Source organism: Saimiri boliviensis, chromosome 2 (assembly GCF_048565385.1).
Source record: "Saimiri boliviensis isolate mSaiBol1 chromosome 2, mSaiBol1.pri, whole genome shotgun sequence".
NCBI classification, from domain to species: domain Eukaryota; kingdom Metazoa; phylum Chordata; class Mammalia; order Primates; family Cebidae; genus Saimiri; species Saimiri boliviensis.
The window spans coordinates 4,517,618-4,536,654 of record NC_133450.1 but is presented as its reverse complement, the minus strand read 5'-3'; the positions used below and the strand labels follow the sequence as shown (position 1 = coordinate 4,536,654).

Here is a 19,037-nt window from a genome sequence, read left to right as displayed (position 1 = left end):
AGCCGGGGCACAGAGTGTCATCAGAGGTGCTTACATTGCACCCCTCGGTCAAGTCTGATCACAGAACCGGAGGGAAAAAGGGACCTAAGGGTAGAGGGGGCAAGATGATCATCCCTGCCAGGCTTCTGACCTCTTTCTCCAGCCTGGCAGCCTCCCACGCGCTCCTCTGCAGGCGTGAGGAGCAATTCTTCAGGGCCTGCGGAGGTGATGTGTATGGATGGACGCTCATCTGAGAAGGGCTCTGGCTCTCTGAGAGATGCACCTTCTCACTCCAGCTTGTACTCAGCACCTACCTCCTTCCCCTTCATGCTGCCATCAGGCAGGTCCTCTTAAGAAAATGCCCAGGCTGCATGGTAGCGCAGCCTGTAGTCCCAGCTACCCGAGAGGCTGAGGTAGGAGAATTGCTTGAACCCAGGAGGCAGAGGTTGCGGTGAGCCAAGATTGTGCCACTGCACTCCAACCTGGGTAATAAGAGCGAAAGTCCGTCTCAAAAAAAAAAAAAAAAAAGAGAAAAAAAGAAAACGCCCAGGCCGTTTTGTATCACAAACAAGGGCATCACACAAACTGGGGCTTCCTGGGTGCTGGGAGCTGAACATGCTTTCTTTCTGGTCCTTATAACCACTCTCTGAGGAGGGTACTATTGTAAAAGGAGGAACTTAGATGCAGGAGGGGTGATCCCACCAGCATAAACGCGGACTCCAAATCCAGCTCGGAGTCACTCCCGAGCTTGCGCTCTTTCCAGGATTCCACACCTTGGCCAGAGCAGCCAGGCACCCCCAATCGTAGTCCCAAAGTTGGGGACATGATGGGGAGAAATCACGCCAGGGCAAAGGGGCTGGTCGCAGGAGGGTCAGTGACGCTAAGCTGTCCAGTGCTATGGGGTCATAACAAGGAATTATATTTATATTTTAATAGTTTAAGATACTAAGAATTATAAACACTTTCTTGGTACTTAGCAATGTGCCAAGCACTACACACATTTATTCATTTCATTCCCACTGCAGCCCTGCAGGCACCGTTACCATCTCGTTTTCTAGGTGAAGAAAGTAAGGCACCACAGATTCTGTACCTTGCCCAATGTCACACAGCTGGTAGTGGGTAGAGCTGGGATTTAGAACCCAAAATACCTGGCTGCAGGGTCCCTGTTACAATCACTGTGTCACACTGCCTCTCAGTCGAAGCAGAACGGAAGTCCTCGGTGGACCCCTGGAGCTGGGGCATGGAACCCACCGGGGCATGGTTACCCACAGGAGCAGGACTCTGAGGAGTGGAGGCAAGGAGCCAGGTTACAGCATCACTTAAATCTAAAGGACAGAGGGAGCGTGAGGGCCGGGGGGCTCCAGAGGGCTTCCTGGAGGAGAGGAACAAGCTGGGCTGGGGAGAACCACGTTGGTGTCACAAATGCACAGAGCAGGTGGGATCTCAGCTAACTGGCCTGCCCCACTCTCCCTTTGGGGGCCTTGAGGGTGGAACAAGGGCTGGTGGGGATGACATCTTTGCTTCTGTCCTGGGGTACCTTTTGTGCACCTTGCCTCCCCCCTACAAGGGGTGCGGTGTGGCTCCCTCTGCTACAGGATGACTCCTCAGCCCGTGACTGCTGCAGTTAAAGGAGCAGCACTGTGGATGGCCCCGGTCTAGTAACCTCTTCTACAGGAGAAGTGTTCGCTGTCCCCTGAGCCGTTTGACGGCTCTGCGTCTCAGATGCCTGTGAGGTGCACTGGGAGGCAGAAGGCCCAAGCTCACACGCCACCTTGGACAGACCGATGCTGAACAATCTGAGTGCTGCAGGGCTGGGAAGCTCCTGCCACCACCCCCTGCCCCCAGGCCTGGACCCAGCTCCAGGGGCCCAGCTCCAGGGGTCCAGCCCACGGCTCTTCACCAGCAGGCATCACAGAAGGCACCATGTGCGTGCTTCGCTGCAAGCATTTAGAAATGGGATTGCTGGGTGGAGCCTAGAATCTGGGCCAGAAGTTTAGGGAAATAAGGTGAAGAAGAGAGGACAGCCAGGCGGGGCACCGCACAGCCACCCTGCCCAGAGGCTTCCTCCCACCAAACAGAACCCAGAGAAGAGGGAGGCCATGCACGTGGGCACCAGCTGGAGAGCCCTCCCTGGCGAGGACAAGGCATCTACCCCCACCCCCACCCCTGCCCTGAGCCTAAGTGAGAGGCCTGTGTTGGAGTGAAGGTGTCAGCAGTGGCCGGCAAGACAGTGTGGTCACTTGGGCTGGCGGGGGAGCCGGGCAAAAGGCCTGGAGTCCCCTGGGCCTGGGATGACATGAGGGTCATGCGTGTGGGAAGGAGCTCTCCATGTTCTGTCCACCTTTCACTCAGATTTATGGACAGGGGAGCCTGGAAGGGGGATAAGCAACAGACAGGACCCCTCCCTCTGACTCACTCTGCCCCTGTTCTCTCCAGGAAAAGCACGTCTGAGGAAAAGAACAAGCAGAGCTCCAAGGCAGTCACATCTGTGACCTCAGAACCCACCAGAGCCCCTATCTGGGGGGACACGGTGAACGTGGAGATCCCAGCTGAGGATGCAGGGCGAGAAGGTGAGGTGGGGGCTGGGCGGGACCTGCGAGTGCAGGCAGCGGGGGAACACGGCCAAGGACTTAGGGCAGAAGCAGGCTCCCTCGCAGCGCAGCTGGTAGCCACCTGAACACTTCCCTGGGCTCCGTTAAAAGCACTTAGAACAAATCATAATACTGTCATGCCTCATCTCCCCATCCTGCTCGAAAAATGAGTTGTTCCACATAAATGAATTTTCCAGACAATGCAAGCTTATCTTTTTTTATGACGGTTGTTATTATTTTCATGGCTGTTATTACTGCCGTCTCCCACTGAAACAGGACATTACAGCATCTCAGCACGTCCCCACACATCACTCACTGGAGTCACCACCTCCCAGGGGGAGAAATGCTGCTCCCATTGCTTAAGAGAACATTGAGGTGCAGGGAATTTAACTGGCTGAAGCTGAAGACCGAGGACCAAGGACTCCGCATGGCATGTTCTCACTGCAGCTCCACGGTTCTTGCTGCTTCCATTTGATTTAAAAAAAAATATTCTAAAGGTCCCTAGAATGGATCCCTATTCCTTCCTAGTCCTCACCAGGTCTCAGCCTGAGCCAGCAGGTGCCACGTATACACATGCCTGTGCACACTGGTATCTTCTTTCACACTGTGGGTCTGTTGGACTGTGGGTCTGAACTCCTGGGGGAGCTCAGGCGGGGCACGTGGGAATGCTGACTTGGTTGATGCCCAGACTGTGCGGCATCGCATCGGGCACTGTCAGCACAGACCGGAGGTGCCTGGCGATGTCTCTGATCTTATCTAGCCGGAACCTCAGACTTGCTTCTTGCAGGTGGTCTCTCCCTGACAGGACGGGCTTTGCCTCTCTCCCTTGAAATCTTGCCAGGAACCTAGACAGAACTCCTTGTGCTCCTCACAAAGAGCAGAAAGCCAGCTGAAGACTGTGGAAGGGGAGAAAAGAAACGGGGCCGGAGCCTCCATAAAAGGGGAAGGAGCTCGGTCTAGGTCAAGCCAGATAATTTTTCTTTTCTGCCTGTAAAGGGGTAGGTGGAGCTGCTGGGATGCTTTAACACGATGCAAAAGAGGAGGAGGAAAAATGGACCTAAGATTTCATGCAGAGGCACATGCGTGCCTGTGTGTGCATGTCTTTGTGAATGCCTGCATGCTGGTTCGTGCATGTGTGTGAATGTGATGCATGTTGTGTCTACCTGTAGGCATGCGTGTCTGTGTGTCTTATGTGTGTGTGTGTGTGTGTGTGCATGGGTGTGTCTGGTTGCAACAGTGTGGTGTGTGTGTGTGTGTGTGCATGGGTGTGTCTGGCTGCAACAGTGTGGTGTGTGTGTGTGTGTGTGTGGATGGATCTGGACGGTGCTGTGTGCCTTGCAGTGCCTGAGTATGTGTAGTTTGTGTGTGTGCCTGTGTGTGTATGCATGCATGCATGTATTTATGTGGCTGGTGGGAAGTTAGAGGTTGTGGCAGGTGGACCTGAGCTGGGATCCTGCCCTGGGCTCTACACACTTGGGGTAACAGAGGGAAAAATGTAATGAGGTCAGTGACCCCAGGGCCCATTGTGCAGCAGAGAGAGGGGCAGGACTAACTGCAGGAGGGACAAGAGAGTGGGAAGGCCGCCTGGGCAGGCAGGGAATATTGGCAGGCGCCTCATTGCAGATTGAAGTAGCTGGATGGTTGTTGGAATCGGTTGCTGTGGTGATGTCTGCGGTGGGGGTGGGAGAGATGGGGGCCAGGCCAAGAGGCGGGGGAAGGGTGGGAGGTAGCTCAAGGATGTGTTAATGAAAAGCAAAGGGGAGTTTCAGACCCTGTGTCAGGGCCAAAGCAGGCGGGTGGCAGAAATAGCTTGTTGGCCACACAAAGGGAGCGGTGGGAGGCCGGAAGGGCACAATGCCCAGAGAGGAAGCTGATGAAGCGTGTTTGTAGCATGCAGACAGGAGCAGGGAGGAGTGGCTGGCCATTACCCCCAATTCCAGCTCGTCTGATGACTGCCCACACAGAGCTCTAAAAACAGAGGGTGCGGGAAATGCACAGCACTCACCTCTTGCTCAACCCTGGCAAATCCCAACTGGATCTGGGGACTCTTGGTCCATGGCGAGTGGGCATAAGGGGCTTCAGTCTGCACAGTTCCTGGTAGTGCTTTGGCTGGGAGCATTGGAATCCCCCAGCTGAGTTTCCTCAGGTCTGCCTACAGCAGGGTTTGTGTATGGAGAGCTGCAGATGGTTAACAAGGAGGGAAAATAGTGACAGCCACGAGGAGCTCTTGCACAGAATGTTATAGCTTGAAAACAAAGTCTTCTCCCTACCACGATCCAAGGGGAGAGACGCGGCTTCTTTATTAAAGTCTTAACATGTCGAAGAGCAGGAACACAAAGCTCAGAGAGGCTAAAAGATTTGCTAACAGTCACAGAGCAAGTTAGTGTCTTGATACTAGAACTCAGGTCTGCTGACTTCAAATCCTTGCCTCAGTCTCCTTTCTTCAAGCCTACCTCAACACCTTCGGTGCCCTTTTCCCCTTCTTTCCTTTGAGCATGGATCCCGTGTGGCCAGCTCTTGAGATACCTTGGCAAGTGTTCAGGGTAGCTGTGGGGAAGACAGAGAAAGGAAGAATACTTAACAAAGCCCTCAGCTTCCTTCTCAAAATGACCCATCCAGCTCCAAATGACCCAGCCGCTGAGCCCACTGAACCTGCAGAGCCCTCAAGGGCCAGCTGCTGTCCCTGGTGCTGAAATCTCTTGTCTCAAGAGAGGCACGGGGCAAGGGACTCCATCTCCCTCAGGCACACCTCTCCGCCCCATCCTCCATTTCCTATTCTTCTCTGTTTTGTATCATTTCTTACCCCATCTTTCTCATTCCTTCTCCATTCCTCCTGTAGCCTTCTTCTTTTCTCCCCATCTCTTCTTCCTCCTCAAATCATAGGTTTCTAGAATAGAAAGATGCCTTGAGTGTCACCAAATCCAACCCTTCCCATCACCTACTTTCTAGATGTGTGATGTTGATCAACTTATATAACCCTCTGAGCCCCACTGCTCATATTTTAAGAAGAGAGATGATGATACCCACCCACCTGAGGGGTTGTGGTGAGAATTTTTTGGAATCATGGCTGAGATGTGCCCATCCCCATGCTCAGCACATAGTAGATGCTCACTGAATAATCATGGCAGTCCTGCCCACTAAACAGCACTGTCACGATTATTTATACGACATTGGTGTTCTCCTTAAAATTTATCCTGGCCGGGCATGGTGGCTCATGCCTGTAATCCCAGCACTTTGGGAGGCCGAGGTGGACGGATCACCTGAAGTCAGGAGTTCGAGACCAGCCTGGCCAACATGGCAAAACCTTGTCTCTACTGAAAATACAAAAATTAGCTAAGCATGGTGGCGAGTGCCTGTAATCCCAGCTACTTAGGAGGCTGAAGCAGAAGAATCACTTGACCCAAGGAGGCGGAGGTGGCAGTGGGCCAAGATCATGCCACCGCACTCCAGCCTGGGTGACAAAGTGAGACTCTGTCTCAAAAAAAAAAAAGTTTATACCAACGTTCGCGCCATTTTATGAGACAATATAGTCTCTTCGGAGGTTGTTTACCGAGTGGTCCATTAGTCTTAGTATTTAGACCAGTTTTCTCTGACTTGTAGTAGACTTTTATTGATAGCTGTATTAAAGGATTTCTTGAGCAAATCACTTTTTCCCACTGAAATTCAGTTTCTCCACCTGCAACATGAGAGAGATAATCTCTCCCCATCCTTGTGCCATCAAGAGCCAGCACAAGTGTTCGTGACCAAGGGAAGGAGTCTTATTCCTGGAGAGGCTCTATGCCTGTTAGCCTGTGTACTCAGTGTGTGCACATGTGTGTCTGTTGTCAAAGGGGTCTGGACTCAGTTCTGTGTGTGTCTATCTCTGGGCTGGGAGTTTCTAGACCACAGGAGAAAATTGCCTGTTGGGGTCCTAACAGCAGCTGGCATGGAGCCTCGCCCTGTGCAGGGGCTCAGACTGTGCTTGCGGGTTTGTGTGCACAGGGGTGATCCACACATGTGCGTGCATGTTGATTTACCGTGTGGCCCCTGCTCTCTACTCTTGGTGATGTCTCTCACCTCTCACTGTCTCTCCTTACTGGGAGGGAAAGGGATCCATTTAAAACTGAATCTGTGCTCATTTCTTCTCTTTCCAGATGTGATCCTCAAGGTAGTAGACAACAAACAGAAAGAGGACTTGTTGTCCTACAAAATACCCATCAAGTACCTGCGTGTCTTCCACCCCTACCACTTTGAGCTGGTGAAGGTGAGTCAGAGGCCTGAGGAAGTGCAGGGAGATCAGGTGGGAACCACCTTGATGCCCCCAGCTTTTGCCCCAGAGCAGCCCTGGGCATCACACTCACCCACAGCATGACAAGTCTAGGACCAGGTGGGGTTCAAGAAACACAGCTCCTGCCACATACACAAGAGTGATGTCTACAGGAATTTAGAATTCCCCAAATTCATCTCTGTGAAACCGCTGATTATTATAGGACAACGGCCGCATTAAATGAATACACCAATTAAAGATATATTCTGATTTCATACATGTTAAAAGAAGAGAGGATCTAAAAATCGAAGAAACACAATATTTACAGAGTACCTGCTGCTTCCAGGCCCTGTGCTAGACACGTCACACCCCCCTCTAATCCTCAAGCTAAATGACATTTTGCAGACACGGGACTGGGACCTGAGGAGAAAAATCTCCTCCTCCCCGGGTCACAGAGCAAGTGAGCGAGTGAGCGGCAGAGCTGAGGGTGACCCCAGGTCCTGCCGTCTTCCAAGCCAGTTCCTTCTGAGCTGCCTCCACACGCTGCCTTGGTCAGAAGACCCAGGAGAGTTGGGGGGTACACAGGATAAAGCATTTCCTGGAATGCACCCCTGGGTTCAAGCCAGGAACTGAGGGGCCTGAGGCTCCTCACTCCAAGGTTGGACCTCCCAGGCCAGACCCTTGCCTGTCCTCCCTCCTAGTGCTGAGGGGTAAGGGGTAGAATTCACTCTCTTATTGCCCAAAGCCTTATGAAGCACCTACTATGTGCCAGGAGATGAGCAGAGGCATCATATTCCTCTCCCCACTATGCACTCCAGACCCCGATAGTGGCGGACAGTAACGAACAATGCAAAGCCAGATTGTCAGGGTTCTATCCCAGGCTTGCTGCCTCCTAGCTGGATACCCGTGGGAAGGAAGCCACTTAACCCCCAGGCCTCCATCCTCGTCGGCAAAGCTGGCACAGTCACTTTGAGGGTCCCATGCAATGATAGGCAAGGTTCCTGGCACAGAATAGGTGCTCAGTTTGATCAGTTCCCCTTCTCCCTCCCTGCCTCCTCTGGGCCGGCACTGAACTTTCTTCTAAGCCATTCTTCACCTGTGGGCTTTTACCTTCCCTTTGCCTTCCCTTAGGGTTTTACCTTCCCTCAGGCCCCACAGGGAACCCCGATCCCAAGGCTTCAGGGTGGGCCAGGCAGGGAAGTAAAAGAGAGAGTTACTCACCCTGAGAGACTCGGCACTTGAGCCGTAATTCTGGGGGCATCACCCAGGCCCCCTGGCTGTCTGTTTACTTACAGCCCAGGCCTTGTTATCACGTCCTTACTGGTGAGCAGACAGGCAGTGGTCCTTGTGAGGGTGATGAAATATTCAAATGGAAAAGGGAAGATTTATTATATTGATCTCCTTGGAAGGGCTCGCAGGGACCATGAGCTTTAATTATCAGCTCGGAGCCCCAGTGGAGCAATGCCCAGTGATTGTCTGCAGTGGGCTGGATTTATGGCCGTGATCTGCCCCTTAGACGCTCTCCTTCCTCTGTGTCTTCTGCCCCCACACTGTCTCCAGCCCACCCAGTCTGGGAAAGCTGACGAAGCCACTGCCAAGACTCAGTTGTACGCAACAGTCGTTCGGAAGAGCAGCTTCATCCCCCGCTATGTCGGCTGCAACCACGCAGCTCTGGAGGTACCAGGACTGGGACCCTCAGGGGTGGGGGTGGGATGGGGTGGGAAGGGCCCAAGCTTTGAGCGGGCCCCACACCTTGCCCTTGGCCCCCTCTGGCTGGCCTGAGGGTGTGGAGCGGAGGTGTCAAGAATGAAAAAAGCAGCCAGGCCTTTACAAAATAGCAAAAGGAGTTTGTGAAGACAAGCCCTTTGGCAGGAATGACGAGGATGGAGATGCTCCAGCCTCTTCTCCCTCCGTCTCTGCCTTGGAGGTGGGGGCAGGGGCTCAGCCAAAGCGCTGCTCCTCATGTACTGTCTCTGTGCTGCAGCGGGGACCGGAAGCTCCCGGAGCCTTGTGTCTCCCCAAATCTTATGCTAGGGGCAGGGGAGGTGCCCGTGCTCCCTCTTAGCCCATAGCCCAGGGGCTCTAGCCCAGGGAAGAATGTTCTATTTTTCCCCTCCTGGGATAGTGCCTGGGCCCGCAAGCCGAAGTGGGGCCTCCTTGAGCTTTTTCCTTCAGTACTGTGGCTAAAGAGGTTTGACTGGTCTGCTGATTAAGTATTCAGTTCATTCGTTCATTTATTCATTCAGCAGCTGTTTACAGAGCCTCTTCCATTAGCCAGGACAGGGCTGGGCCCACCCTGGGTGTGGCCATCTCCCCTTGACCCAATACCATCCACCCTCTAGGCCAGTTAGCAGCTTCGAGAGGAACTCTTGATGCTCAAAGCAGACAAGATCCAGGGACCCGGCCCCTTTCCCATTTCCCCCAGCTTTCAAACTGCCCATAGGTGACAGATTTAAATTCAACTATGGCCTGAGTATGATCAGGGTGGAAGCCACAGGACCCAAACTCTGAGCTTCCACCTACCCAAACATGGCTGATCTGTTTCTTCCCTTCCCACCCTCCTACCTCCCACCAGCACCGTGAGCCTGGCAGGGGAGGAAGCATTCTTTTGCCCTATTTCACAGCTGGGGACACTGAGACCCAAGGGGAGTATGGTATGGCAGCCAGAACTCCTAACCCACACTGCTACTCCCCCACAGCTATCCCTCCAATGCCATCATGTCACACCTACAGGTGCCCTCTGCTCCCCCACCTTCTATCACGCCCTTTTTCCTGAGGACAGCCAGCAGCTCAAACACACACAGAACAAGGAAGAGGGACAACAGCCTGAACTTGCTGTCCCCAGGCCACACCCCACAGGGAGGAGGCCACATCCCCAAGACCCAGGCAGAACCCTGGGGCTGCTATGGAGCTGCCCCACCACACTCAGCCCTCGGACTTGCCTGGTAGAGCGATAGAGTGGGGGTCTTCCCTGGCCTGCGGCAGCCTGCCCACTCTCCTCTCCCAGCACGGTTGCCCTCTTCGTCTGTGTGACAGGTATGGCTGCAGAGTAGCTGCCTGCTCCTGATGGTGAGCGCACGGCAGGAGCTGAAACTTCCGCCACTTCCCGGGCTGTCGTGAGCAGGTGTACATGGGCAGCTGTCTCATTCACACCTGATCGGAGTCCACACAGAACAGGTGCAAATGAGCCGCCACTACCCCCTTTTCAGGCTTACACCTGCTGGGCAGCCTGTGAGTAATAGGGCCTGCCAGCCTCCAGTGAAATCCATCAGGCCCGGACCCCAGACCCACCCAAAGTGTGAGATGTACCGTCAGAGAGTCAATCCTTTGAGTGTGGTGAAGGGATTCGGTCTCCAGAGCCCTCAGTGAGAGCTGCAAGGCCCTGAGGACTATTGTACGTGCCCATCAGCTCACACCTGTGTGGGGTTAGGGTTCGGGGCAACCAGCTGACATGGGTCCTGGCAGAGGGGCCTGAGAGGAGGGTGCAGAGGGAGAAAAAGGGGGAGGATCCAGAACAAGCCCCACTCCTGGGCCCTCTCCTCCCACTGAAGGTCAGAGCTAGAAACTCAGGGGGGATTATGGTTCAACCCTTCCGTGCGCAAGTTGGGAAACTGAGGTCCAGAGTGGAGCAGGAACTGGCCAACGTGACCCAGCTGGAGTGAGTGGCTGAGCTGGAATAGACCAGTGAGGACCTCTTCTCATCCCAGGCTGTGCCTGGGGCAGAGTCCGTCACCGTGTCCAGAGCCTCTTCCTCTTCCTGCTTCTCTTCCCATCAGCACCACAGAACTAGGATCCCACGCTTTCCCCCAGGGCCCAGGCAGAGCCTCACCCAGACCACTGCCTGCCTTCTCGCCTTCTCTCTCTTGGGTCTTTCTGTTTCTCTATCTATCCTTCTTTCCTGCTCATAAACACAGGAAGGGTAAACTTTTCCCTCCACCATTTCTCTCTTCTTCTTCATTCATACGATCCTCATTTATCCACAAACAGATACTGAGCTCTTTTCTATGCCAGGCACTTTTGTTTAAACCGAGAATGACAACCGTGAATGAGACAGACATGGTCCCTGCTCTTGTGGAGCTGGGGATATAGCCAAATAGACAGAAAATAAACGAGATAAATTAGAATGAACATAAGCTATGATGAGTGCTACGGCAAAGGGAATCCAGCAACTGAGATCTGGAGAATAGGGTGGGCTACTTTATTAAGAATACCACGGGAGGTTTCTCAAAGGTGGCGATGCTGAAGCTGCAGGATGAGGAGGAGCCGGCCATGATGGGCTGCTGGGGGTAGGGGGAGTCTGGGCTGAGGGATTAGCATGTGCAAAGATCCTGTGGCAGAAACGAGAAGGCCGTGTGGCAGGAGTGAGAGAAAAGGAGTCTGGAGCAGGAAGACGGGGTCTGCACCCCTCCACGTCGGGAGATGAGGCAGAGGGACATGCGGGGTGTCAGGCAGGGAGTGACATGACCCAGTTCATTTTTAACAAGAGCACTTTCGCCATCATGCGTCAAATTGCCTGGGAAAGTGGATGGATTAGGGAAAGGAACAGAAGTGGAGAGGCCAGTGAGGAGACAGAGGAATGGGAGGAACGAAAGGAATGACAGCGAGTGGGAGGTGGTGGGGGGCTGAGGGAGATGGAGGGCCGTTGGTGGATATGGGGTAAGAGTCAGGGCTGGGAGATCAGGGGCTCTCGGGCTGGCAGTGGGGGTGCATGGGGGCAGACTCCCTGTCTCCCCTGGCTGCCTTCCAGTGTTCCCCAGGCCCAGACTGCAGGGGGTCAGTGAGGGTTGGAGCAAGGGACGCTGCCCAGTCCTGCTTTGTAGCCTCCTGCTGGGGCCCACTCTCCTCTCTGAAAGCTGCACCAGTGGAAGCCTGGAGTGGGGGAGAGAGCAGTCAGGGCTGGGAGGCAGGCAAGCCCTTAGGAGGTGGCAGAGGACAGAGGAGGTAACCGGGCGGTCAGGGGAGTGGCAATGGGATCTGATGAAGAAAGAGGAGCCCGGAGATGCAGATGGCACGATCCTGTTTCAAACCTGGACTTGCTGGGGAAGACTTGTGGGGAGCAGGCACCAGGGTGATGGGTGCCAGGGAGGCCAGGGGAGCCTGGCTGTGACCACTGACCTCAGGAAGTTCAGCATGTTCGGAGAAGGAGCCAGTGGAGGGGCCGAGGTTAGAATACAACCTCCCTTCCCAGGCCCCAACTCTCACTGCACCCTTTCTCCCCAAAGGGACTGGTGTAAGAGATCCTTTGGCAAATCCCAGGACAGAGAGCAGGGGCAGTTGCCTCAGCTAGGCAGAGAGGCTTCCCGAGGAAGGGCAGCCTGGTGCCAGGCGGGACTGAGGAAGGCAAAGAACAGGGAAGGGCAGCTGTCAAGTGTGGAGGCAGCCATGAGCCCATGGCTGGGGAGAAAGATGGTGGGCAGGCTGGCTGGCTGCCTCTGGAAGGTTCCAAGGGCACATGGGGGTTCACCTGCCTCCTCTCCTCTCCAGATCTTTCTCCGGGGATTCAACGAGCCCCTGGCCAACAACCCCAACCCCATTGTGGTGATTGCCCGGGTTGTTCCCAACTACAAGGAATTTAAGTGAGTGGGGCCCAGGTGGGCATGGGTGAGGAGGTGAGGGCAGAGAAGGGGGTAAGGCTGTCATTGCTACTAAGGGCTGATTCCAGGACCTCTGGAAACCCCTTTTCCCCTAAGGCCCTTCAAGCCTCCTTACTGGGTCAGAGGTCCTAGTAGCAGGGATCCTTCCTGCAGCAGGCCAGACCATGCCTCTCTTTCCCCAGGGAGAGCCCTGGCCCCTGGAAAGACTGGAGGGGAGGTGGTGGGATGAGTGCCGATACCAGGCCTGACAGCTACAGAGTGTGTGAAGGGGAACAAGAAGGGTCCTCATTCCCTGCCCAGGGGCCTCAGCCCCTCTAGCCTGCCTCCCTACCTCACACCCACCACCTCCACACTCCCCGTCCCACTCCAGCTCAGGGCCACAGGCTCCAGCCGGTGGTTGGCCCCAAAGGCCATCTTGGAACTTCATAGTCTTTTTTTGTTGTTTTTGAGGAGTTTTGCTCTTGTTGCTCAGGCTGGAGTGCAATGGCATGATCTCGGCTCACTGCAACCTCTGCCTCCTGGGTTCAAGCAATTCTTCAGCCTCAGCCTCCTGAGTAGCTGGGATCATAGGCATGCGCCACCACGCCTGGCTAATTTTGTATTTTTAGTAGAGACGGGGTTTCTCCATGTTGGTCAGGCTGGTCTCTAATTCTCGACCTCAGGTAATCCGCCCTCCTTGGCCTCCCTAACTGCTGAGATTACAGGCATGAGCCACTGCACCCGGCCAATTTTTGTATTTTTAGTAGAGATGGAGTTTCACCATGTTGGCCAGGCTGGTCTTGAACTCCCGACCTCGTGATCCGCCCACTTCGGTCTCTCAAAGTGCTGAGATTACAGCCATGAACCACTGCGCCCAGCCGGAACTTCACAGTCTTTAGCCCTGCCAGTGTCTCCTCCCTCCTCATCCTGGAGACCTTAACATGTCCCCTCCCCCCGAGACCTCTGTTTGAGTCTGTTGGAGTCAGTCCTCAGGAGATTCATACTTGGCCACACTGGGAAAGTTTCCCAGTGAGCGTGCGCTCTCTGTGACAGCACCATCTCTTGGGAGACAGGGTCTGTCTCGGTCACTTCCAATTTACCCTGATGCCCCGACTTATCTCCCCTTGAGTTTCTAGGACCTACGAAGCCCCCTTGCTTATTGGAGGAAGGAAGATGACTGATGCACACCCAGCCCGGTGGTCCCCACTTGTCATGAGGTCCAGGCCCACACTTGGTGGGGTCCCTGCACTCCCTTCTCCCATATCAACCCAGAGTCAGAGTGGGGGCCCCAGGCTGCCAGGCTCAGGTGCAGAGCCCAGAGCACTAATTCTGTCTCTCTGCCTCCCCAGGGTCAGCCAGGCCAACAGGGACCTGACCTCCGTGGGGCTGCCCATCACCCCACTCTCCTTCCCCATCCCGTCTGTGATGAACTTTGACGTGCCTCGGGTCAGCCAGAACGGATGCCCTCAGGTATGTCTCCTCCCCACTGGTTCCAGCTTCCGGTAACTCCCCGACACATTCACTGTCACTCACTCAGTGGGTTAGGCAACAGTTCCCTTGACTATTGAGTAAGGGTTGACTGCGACCCAAGGCATACCCAGGGCTACGCTCGCCTGTGCTGCAGAGAAAATGCCCTCCCGGAACTCTTGGTCTGGTGAGGATGGGAGTCACATGGGTGAAAATTTGAACATCAAGACAAGATAATGGATAATCTAATAACAAACCAGGAGGGCCTGTCAGGGCTATAACATCAGAGGAGAGAAGATATAAAAGGACAGATGTATGATTCCACTTATATGAGATACCTAGAATAGGAAAATTCAGAGTCAGAATGTAGAATAATGGCTACAGGGACTGGGGAAAGAGGAGAACGGGGAGTTACGGGTCACGGGTACGCAGTTTCTGTTTCGAGTGACGAAACATCCTGGAAATAGACAGTGGGGATGGTTATACAACAATATGAATGCACTTAACATCACTGAATCATATACTTAAAAATGGCTACAATGGGCCAGGCGCGGTGGCTCAAGCCTGTAATCCCAGCACTTTGGGAGGCCGAGGTGGGTGGATCATGAGGTCAAGAGATCGAGACCATCCTGGTCAACATGGTGAAACCCCGTCTCTACTAAAAATACAAAAATTAGCTGGGCATGGTAGCGCGTGCCTGTAATCCCAGCCACTCAGGAGGCTGAGGCAGGAGAATTGCCTGAACCCAGGAGACGGAGGTTACGGTGAGCCGAGATCGCGCCATTGCACTCCAGCCTGGGTAACAAGAGCGAAACTCCGTCTCAAAAAAAAAAGAATAAGACACCCCTTTGGAGCCCAGCCTTCATTTAAAAGCAAAGACATTTGAAGAAGTCTCAGACGTGGGGTGGAGTGATGGTGTTGGGAAGGAGTGGGACAAAGGGGGACCCTGGGGACAGAAGCTTCAAACCCAAACCAATCCTTTGCCTGATTTCCCCAGAGTTACTTCACACATGGCTCTGCATTTGCCCAGAAAATTAAGAACCAATCAGCAGGCTGTCCCAAGGGGTAGGAGGCGCTGCCTGCTTTAATGAGTGCGCCCCCTCCCACTCCCAGGCTCTCTCTGGCTGCCTTTGCTGCCAAACTAGTTTGGGTGGGGAAGGCGCCCCTCGCTACAGAGACTTGTCCCCAGTGCCTTTTGCATGTGTGGGACCCGGAGCCAGAGATCCAGCAATGGCAGGACACTTGTTGAACATCACCCAACCCCATGGCCGCTGGGCCAGGTTGGGAATTTGCTGGCAGCTGGCACAGAGGTGCCCAGGTGCAGCAGTGAGAGAATGGGGCAGGCTGCTGTGGGAAGGAGGGGCGGGGATTGACAGCAGGGCAGAGCCCTACCTGGAGGGGCACCAGTCAGCAGCCCACACTCAGACCTCACACAGACCCCCGCCCTGTCCCCTTTGACCTTCAGTCCCCTTATCTCTACAGTTGAGTGGGTGAGATTGAACTTGGTAATTTCTAGGGCCTGCCCTCTCTGACATCTTGGGGGGCTGTGATTTCTCACCAACTGTCACCATGCAAAAGCACTGTTTGACCTGGATTTGACCCCAGCTCTGTGACTTACTGGCTGCATGACCTTTGGTAAGCTGCTCCTTTCTCCAGACCCATTGATTCCAATCTCCTCGGGCTGTCAGGGGAATGCAAAGGATAATCTTTGCAAAGTGCCCAGGCCCAGGGTCCATGATAAATGGGTTCCACTCTTTTCAGAGCTGTACCTCCCCTGGTGCCAGTGCCCCCTTTGAGGCTAGCCTCATCACTGCTCTTTTCTCATCTGGCTCCAGTTAACAGAAACCCCAACTTGGATCGGCTTAAACACTAAGGATATTTATTGTCACACGCCACATCAAATCATGACATAGGAAGCTGCCAGAATTGATGGATGCTCAGGCTCAAAAGTGTCCTCGACATCTCAGGATCTTTCCAACACCCATGAATTACCATCTTCAGCTGGCTAATGGCTCATGGGAGCATCCCACCCAAATAGAATGAAAGACCAGCAGAAAAGAGGCAGCCTCTCCCCCTCTTCTTCGTCTTTTTTTTTTTTTTTTTTTTTTTTTTGTGGAGACCAAGCCTCCCTCTGTTACCCAGGCTGGAGTGCAGTGGTGCCACCCTGGCTCACTGCAACCTGCGTCTCCTGGGTTCAAGGGATTCTCCTGCCTCAGCTTCCCAAGTAGCTAGGATTGCAGGTATGCACCACCACACCCACCTAATTTTGTACATTTAGTAGAGACAGGGTTTCACCATGTTAGCTAGGATGATCTCGAACTCCCGACCTCAAGTGATCTACCTGCCTTGGCCTCAAAGTGCTGGGATTACAAGCGTGAGCCACCGCACCTGGCCACAGCCTCTCTTTTTGCAGGTGGTTTTAAAGAGCAACTGGAGGTCGAGTGCGGTGGCTCATGCCTGTAATCCCAGCAATTTAGAAGGCCGAGGTGGGTGGATCACCTGAGGTCAGGAGCTCGAGACCAGCCTGGCCGACATGATGAAACCCCGTCTCTACTAAAAGTACAAAAATTAGCCGGGCGTGGTGGCGCGTGCCTGTAATCCCAGGTACTCAGGAGGCTGAGGCAGGAGAATCCCTTGAACCTGGTAGGCGGAGGTGGCAGTGAGCTGAGATCGTGCCTCTGCACTCCAGCCTGGGTGACAAGAGCAAAGCTCTGTCTCAAAAAACAAACAACAAAAAAGGAGCAACTGGAAATCCACCTCACCCAGACATCCCTCAGCAGACTTCCTTCCTGTCTCATTGGCCAGGATTGAGTTACAGGCACCTCCCTGAGCCAATCACTGAGGAGGGGTGTGGTTCTGCCTTGCTGGTATTAATGTGGAAGGTTATGGGTCACCTGAACCCAAAGGCCATCTGCTGGTGATGAGGCAGGGAGGTGAATGGTGGTGGGCTAGGCGGCCCTCAGTGGAGCGTGGTGATGATGGCAAAGCCTGAACTGGGATAGGTGGCCGGTCAGACTTCATCTGGTCCAGCCTGCTGGAACCAACACAGGGTGGGCTGTGTAAGTTACTCCTACACCAACGCCTTGGAAGGGGCCCATTGCCCAGCAAGCTGCTCCTGTTGTTCCTGTCTCCTGCAGAGCCGGGGTGGAGCTCCGGGAAGTCATGTGTACCCACCACCATCTCCTACTCTCTCAGCCCCGCAGCTGGTCTGTCCCAAGCTCTCCTGGGGGCCCTTCCATCGTCACAGACCCTGCCCTAGTGCTGGTCTCCCCTCAGGCCCCTGCCATTCATTCTCTGAGGAGCAGCTAGGGCCTCCCCTGCCTAGCCCTTCCCCTGGGCCCCTCGTCCCTATCACGACAAGGCAAAGCCCCGCTCAGCCAGGTTCACGAGGCCCAGTGCCCTCCAGCCTCCTGGCTTACGGCTCCAGCTCATAGAGGCGTTCTGCAGCCCCCTCCACCTCCGGACGGCTTGCCATGCTGCCCCCTCCCACCTGCAGCCTCTGTCTCTGCTGCATTCAGCCTGGAATGGCCTTCCTCCTCCCTACCTGCCACCCTTCTCCTTCAGGCCCTCCCTGAGCAGTCGGGTAAGAAATCATTTCTCCTCGCACACTCCAGCTCCCACAACCACAGCCTGCTTAGGACTCTACATGTATTGTGTGTGTGTGTGTGTGTGTGTGTGTGTGTGTGTGTGTCCGTGTCCCCCATCCTCTTGGAAGATGGTGAGCTACAGGGTGGTGGGCAGAGTCTGGCTCGAGTGGCACCCCGTGGGCCTCTGGTATGGAGGGTCCACATTTGCTTAGTGCAGTAGAACTTTCATCTTAATAGCAAAACATCCATTGTCTCCTTTAACCTCACAACAGGCTTTCAAAATGAGTTTGAGGCCTATTCCCCCTGGATGATGGGAAAACTAGGTCCCGAAGAGGAGAAGGGACTTGTTGAAGGTCACACGGCAAGGTCAAGGCAGACCCAGGCCCAGAGCCAAGGGGTCCTAGCTCCCTGGAGACCCCAGCCCAGCATCTGCTGCCCGGCAGCAACTCCTCCAGATGGCGACCACTACGCCTGGGCAGAGCGGGCAGAAGTGGGTGTGGGTGGGCCCAGGGGAAATGAGGGGGGGCCGTGGAATGAAGGCTCTGTCCCCAGGGGAAGCAGGTCTGCCTCCATGGCTGGGGGTTAATGGCTTTTCTGAAGATCACAGCTGAGGGTTAATGACATTCCGTAATTCCACTGCGGCTGTGGCCCTTCCCATTAGCATCTGCAGGCAGTGCCTGCCTCTCCCAGCCCCCACCCTGCACACACACCAGCCACCGCGCCCTCACCAGGGCTCTGGCGTCAGACTCCGCAGGTCTGACTTCCAGTCCCCGCCACTCCCGCCTGCACATACACAAGAGAGGCTGACCCTCCCTCCTCAGTCCTAGGTCTGAAGGGATCTTTCCTAGGTGCCTTGCCCTGGGAAAGGGCTGTTCCTTATTGGGCACCACCCCTGGGTTTATAGGCTCCATTTAGACACATGAATAGATCCCAGAGAGGGCAGCTACATCTACTAAATAACCCTCTTCCAGGATAGGAGCAAGGCATGGGCAGCAGATGCCCCAATGCCTGGCAGACAGTGGCAGCCATGGGGACCCTCCTGCACCCAGGAGAATGGGGTGGCTCTGGGAGGGATGTGGTTTGGGGATCACTCTTGAAAGATCACTCCCAAGCCCCACAGAATTCGGAGCCAACTTCTCTCACCGGACCTGGTGGCCAAGCTCCCACCAGGAGTGGGACGCTCCCATCACTGCAGTCTGTGTTCAGGTGTCCAGGGCACGCTAGCCCTGCAGTGATTGCAACCTATCTCTCCACGGGCAGGGGCAGACACGGCTGAGCCTCGGGCTGGGCCTGGGCAAACCAGGCCCATTAGTGTGACCGTCATCAGGCCCCTGCCACTGTGGGGAGAGTGGACCTATGCCGATATTTCATGATCCCTCATCAATAACTCCTAGAGCCGCGGTGCATTCGTGCTGACCTTTTGCAGTGACTGAATCCTGTGGGGGAGCAGGAGGTGGGAATGGCTGCTACTGTTGCTGACAGCCCCTGGCTGGGGAACAGAGGCAAGGCAGCCACTTGGTGCGTCTGTGCCAATGAGCCACAGCCCTGTGCTGGGACCCCGCAGGGCTGCCCACTGGGAGGTACAGGCTGATGG

General features: G+C 54.7%; 1 protein-coding gene across 5 annotated transcripts in view; it reads left to right on the top strand.

The window, feature by feature from the left end:
• CCDC33 (coiled-coil domain containing 33) overlaps positions 1 to 19,037 on the top strand; it is a 123,518-nt gene that overhangs the window by 39,762 nt on the left and 64,719 nt on the right. For all 5 annotated transcript variants that reach the window (XM_074392676.1, XM_010332049.3, XM_074392674.1 and 2 more), the window contains 5 exons: positions 2,416 to 2,549; positions 6,704 to 6,813; positions 8,377 to 8,493; positions 12,301 to 12,392; positions 13,739 to 13,859. In XM_074392676.1, coding sequence (XP_074248777.1) covers positions 2,416 to 2,549; positions 6,704 to 6,813; positions 8,377 to 8,493; positions 12,301 to 12,392; positions 13,739 to 13,859 — 574 coding nt within the window. The remainder of the gene's footprint in view (positions 1 to 2,415; positions 2,550 to 6,703; positions 6,814 to 8,376; positions 8,494 to 12,300; positions 12,393 to 13,738; positions 13,860 to 19,037) is intronic.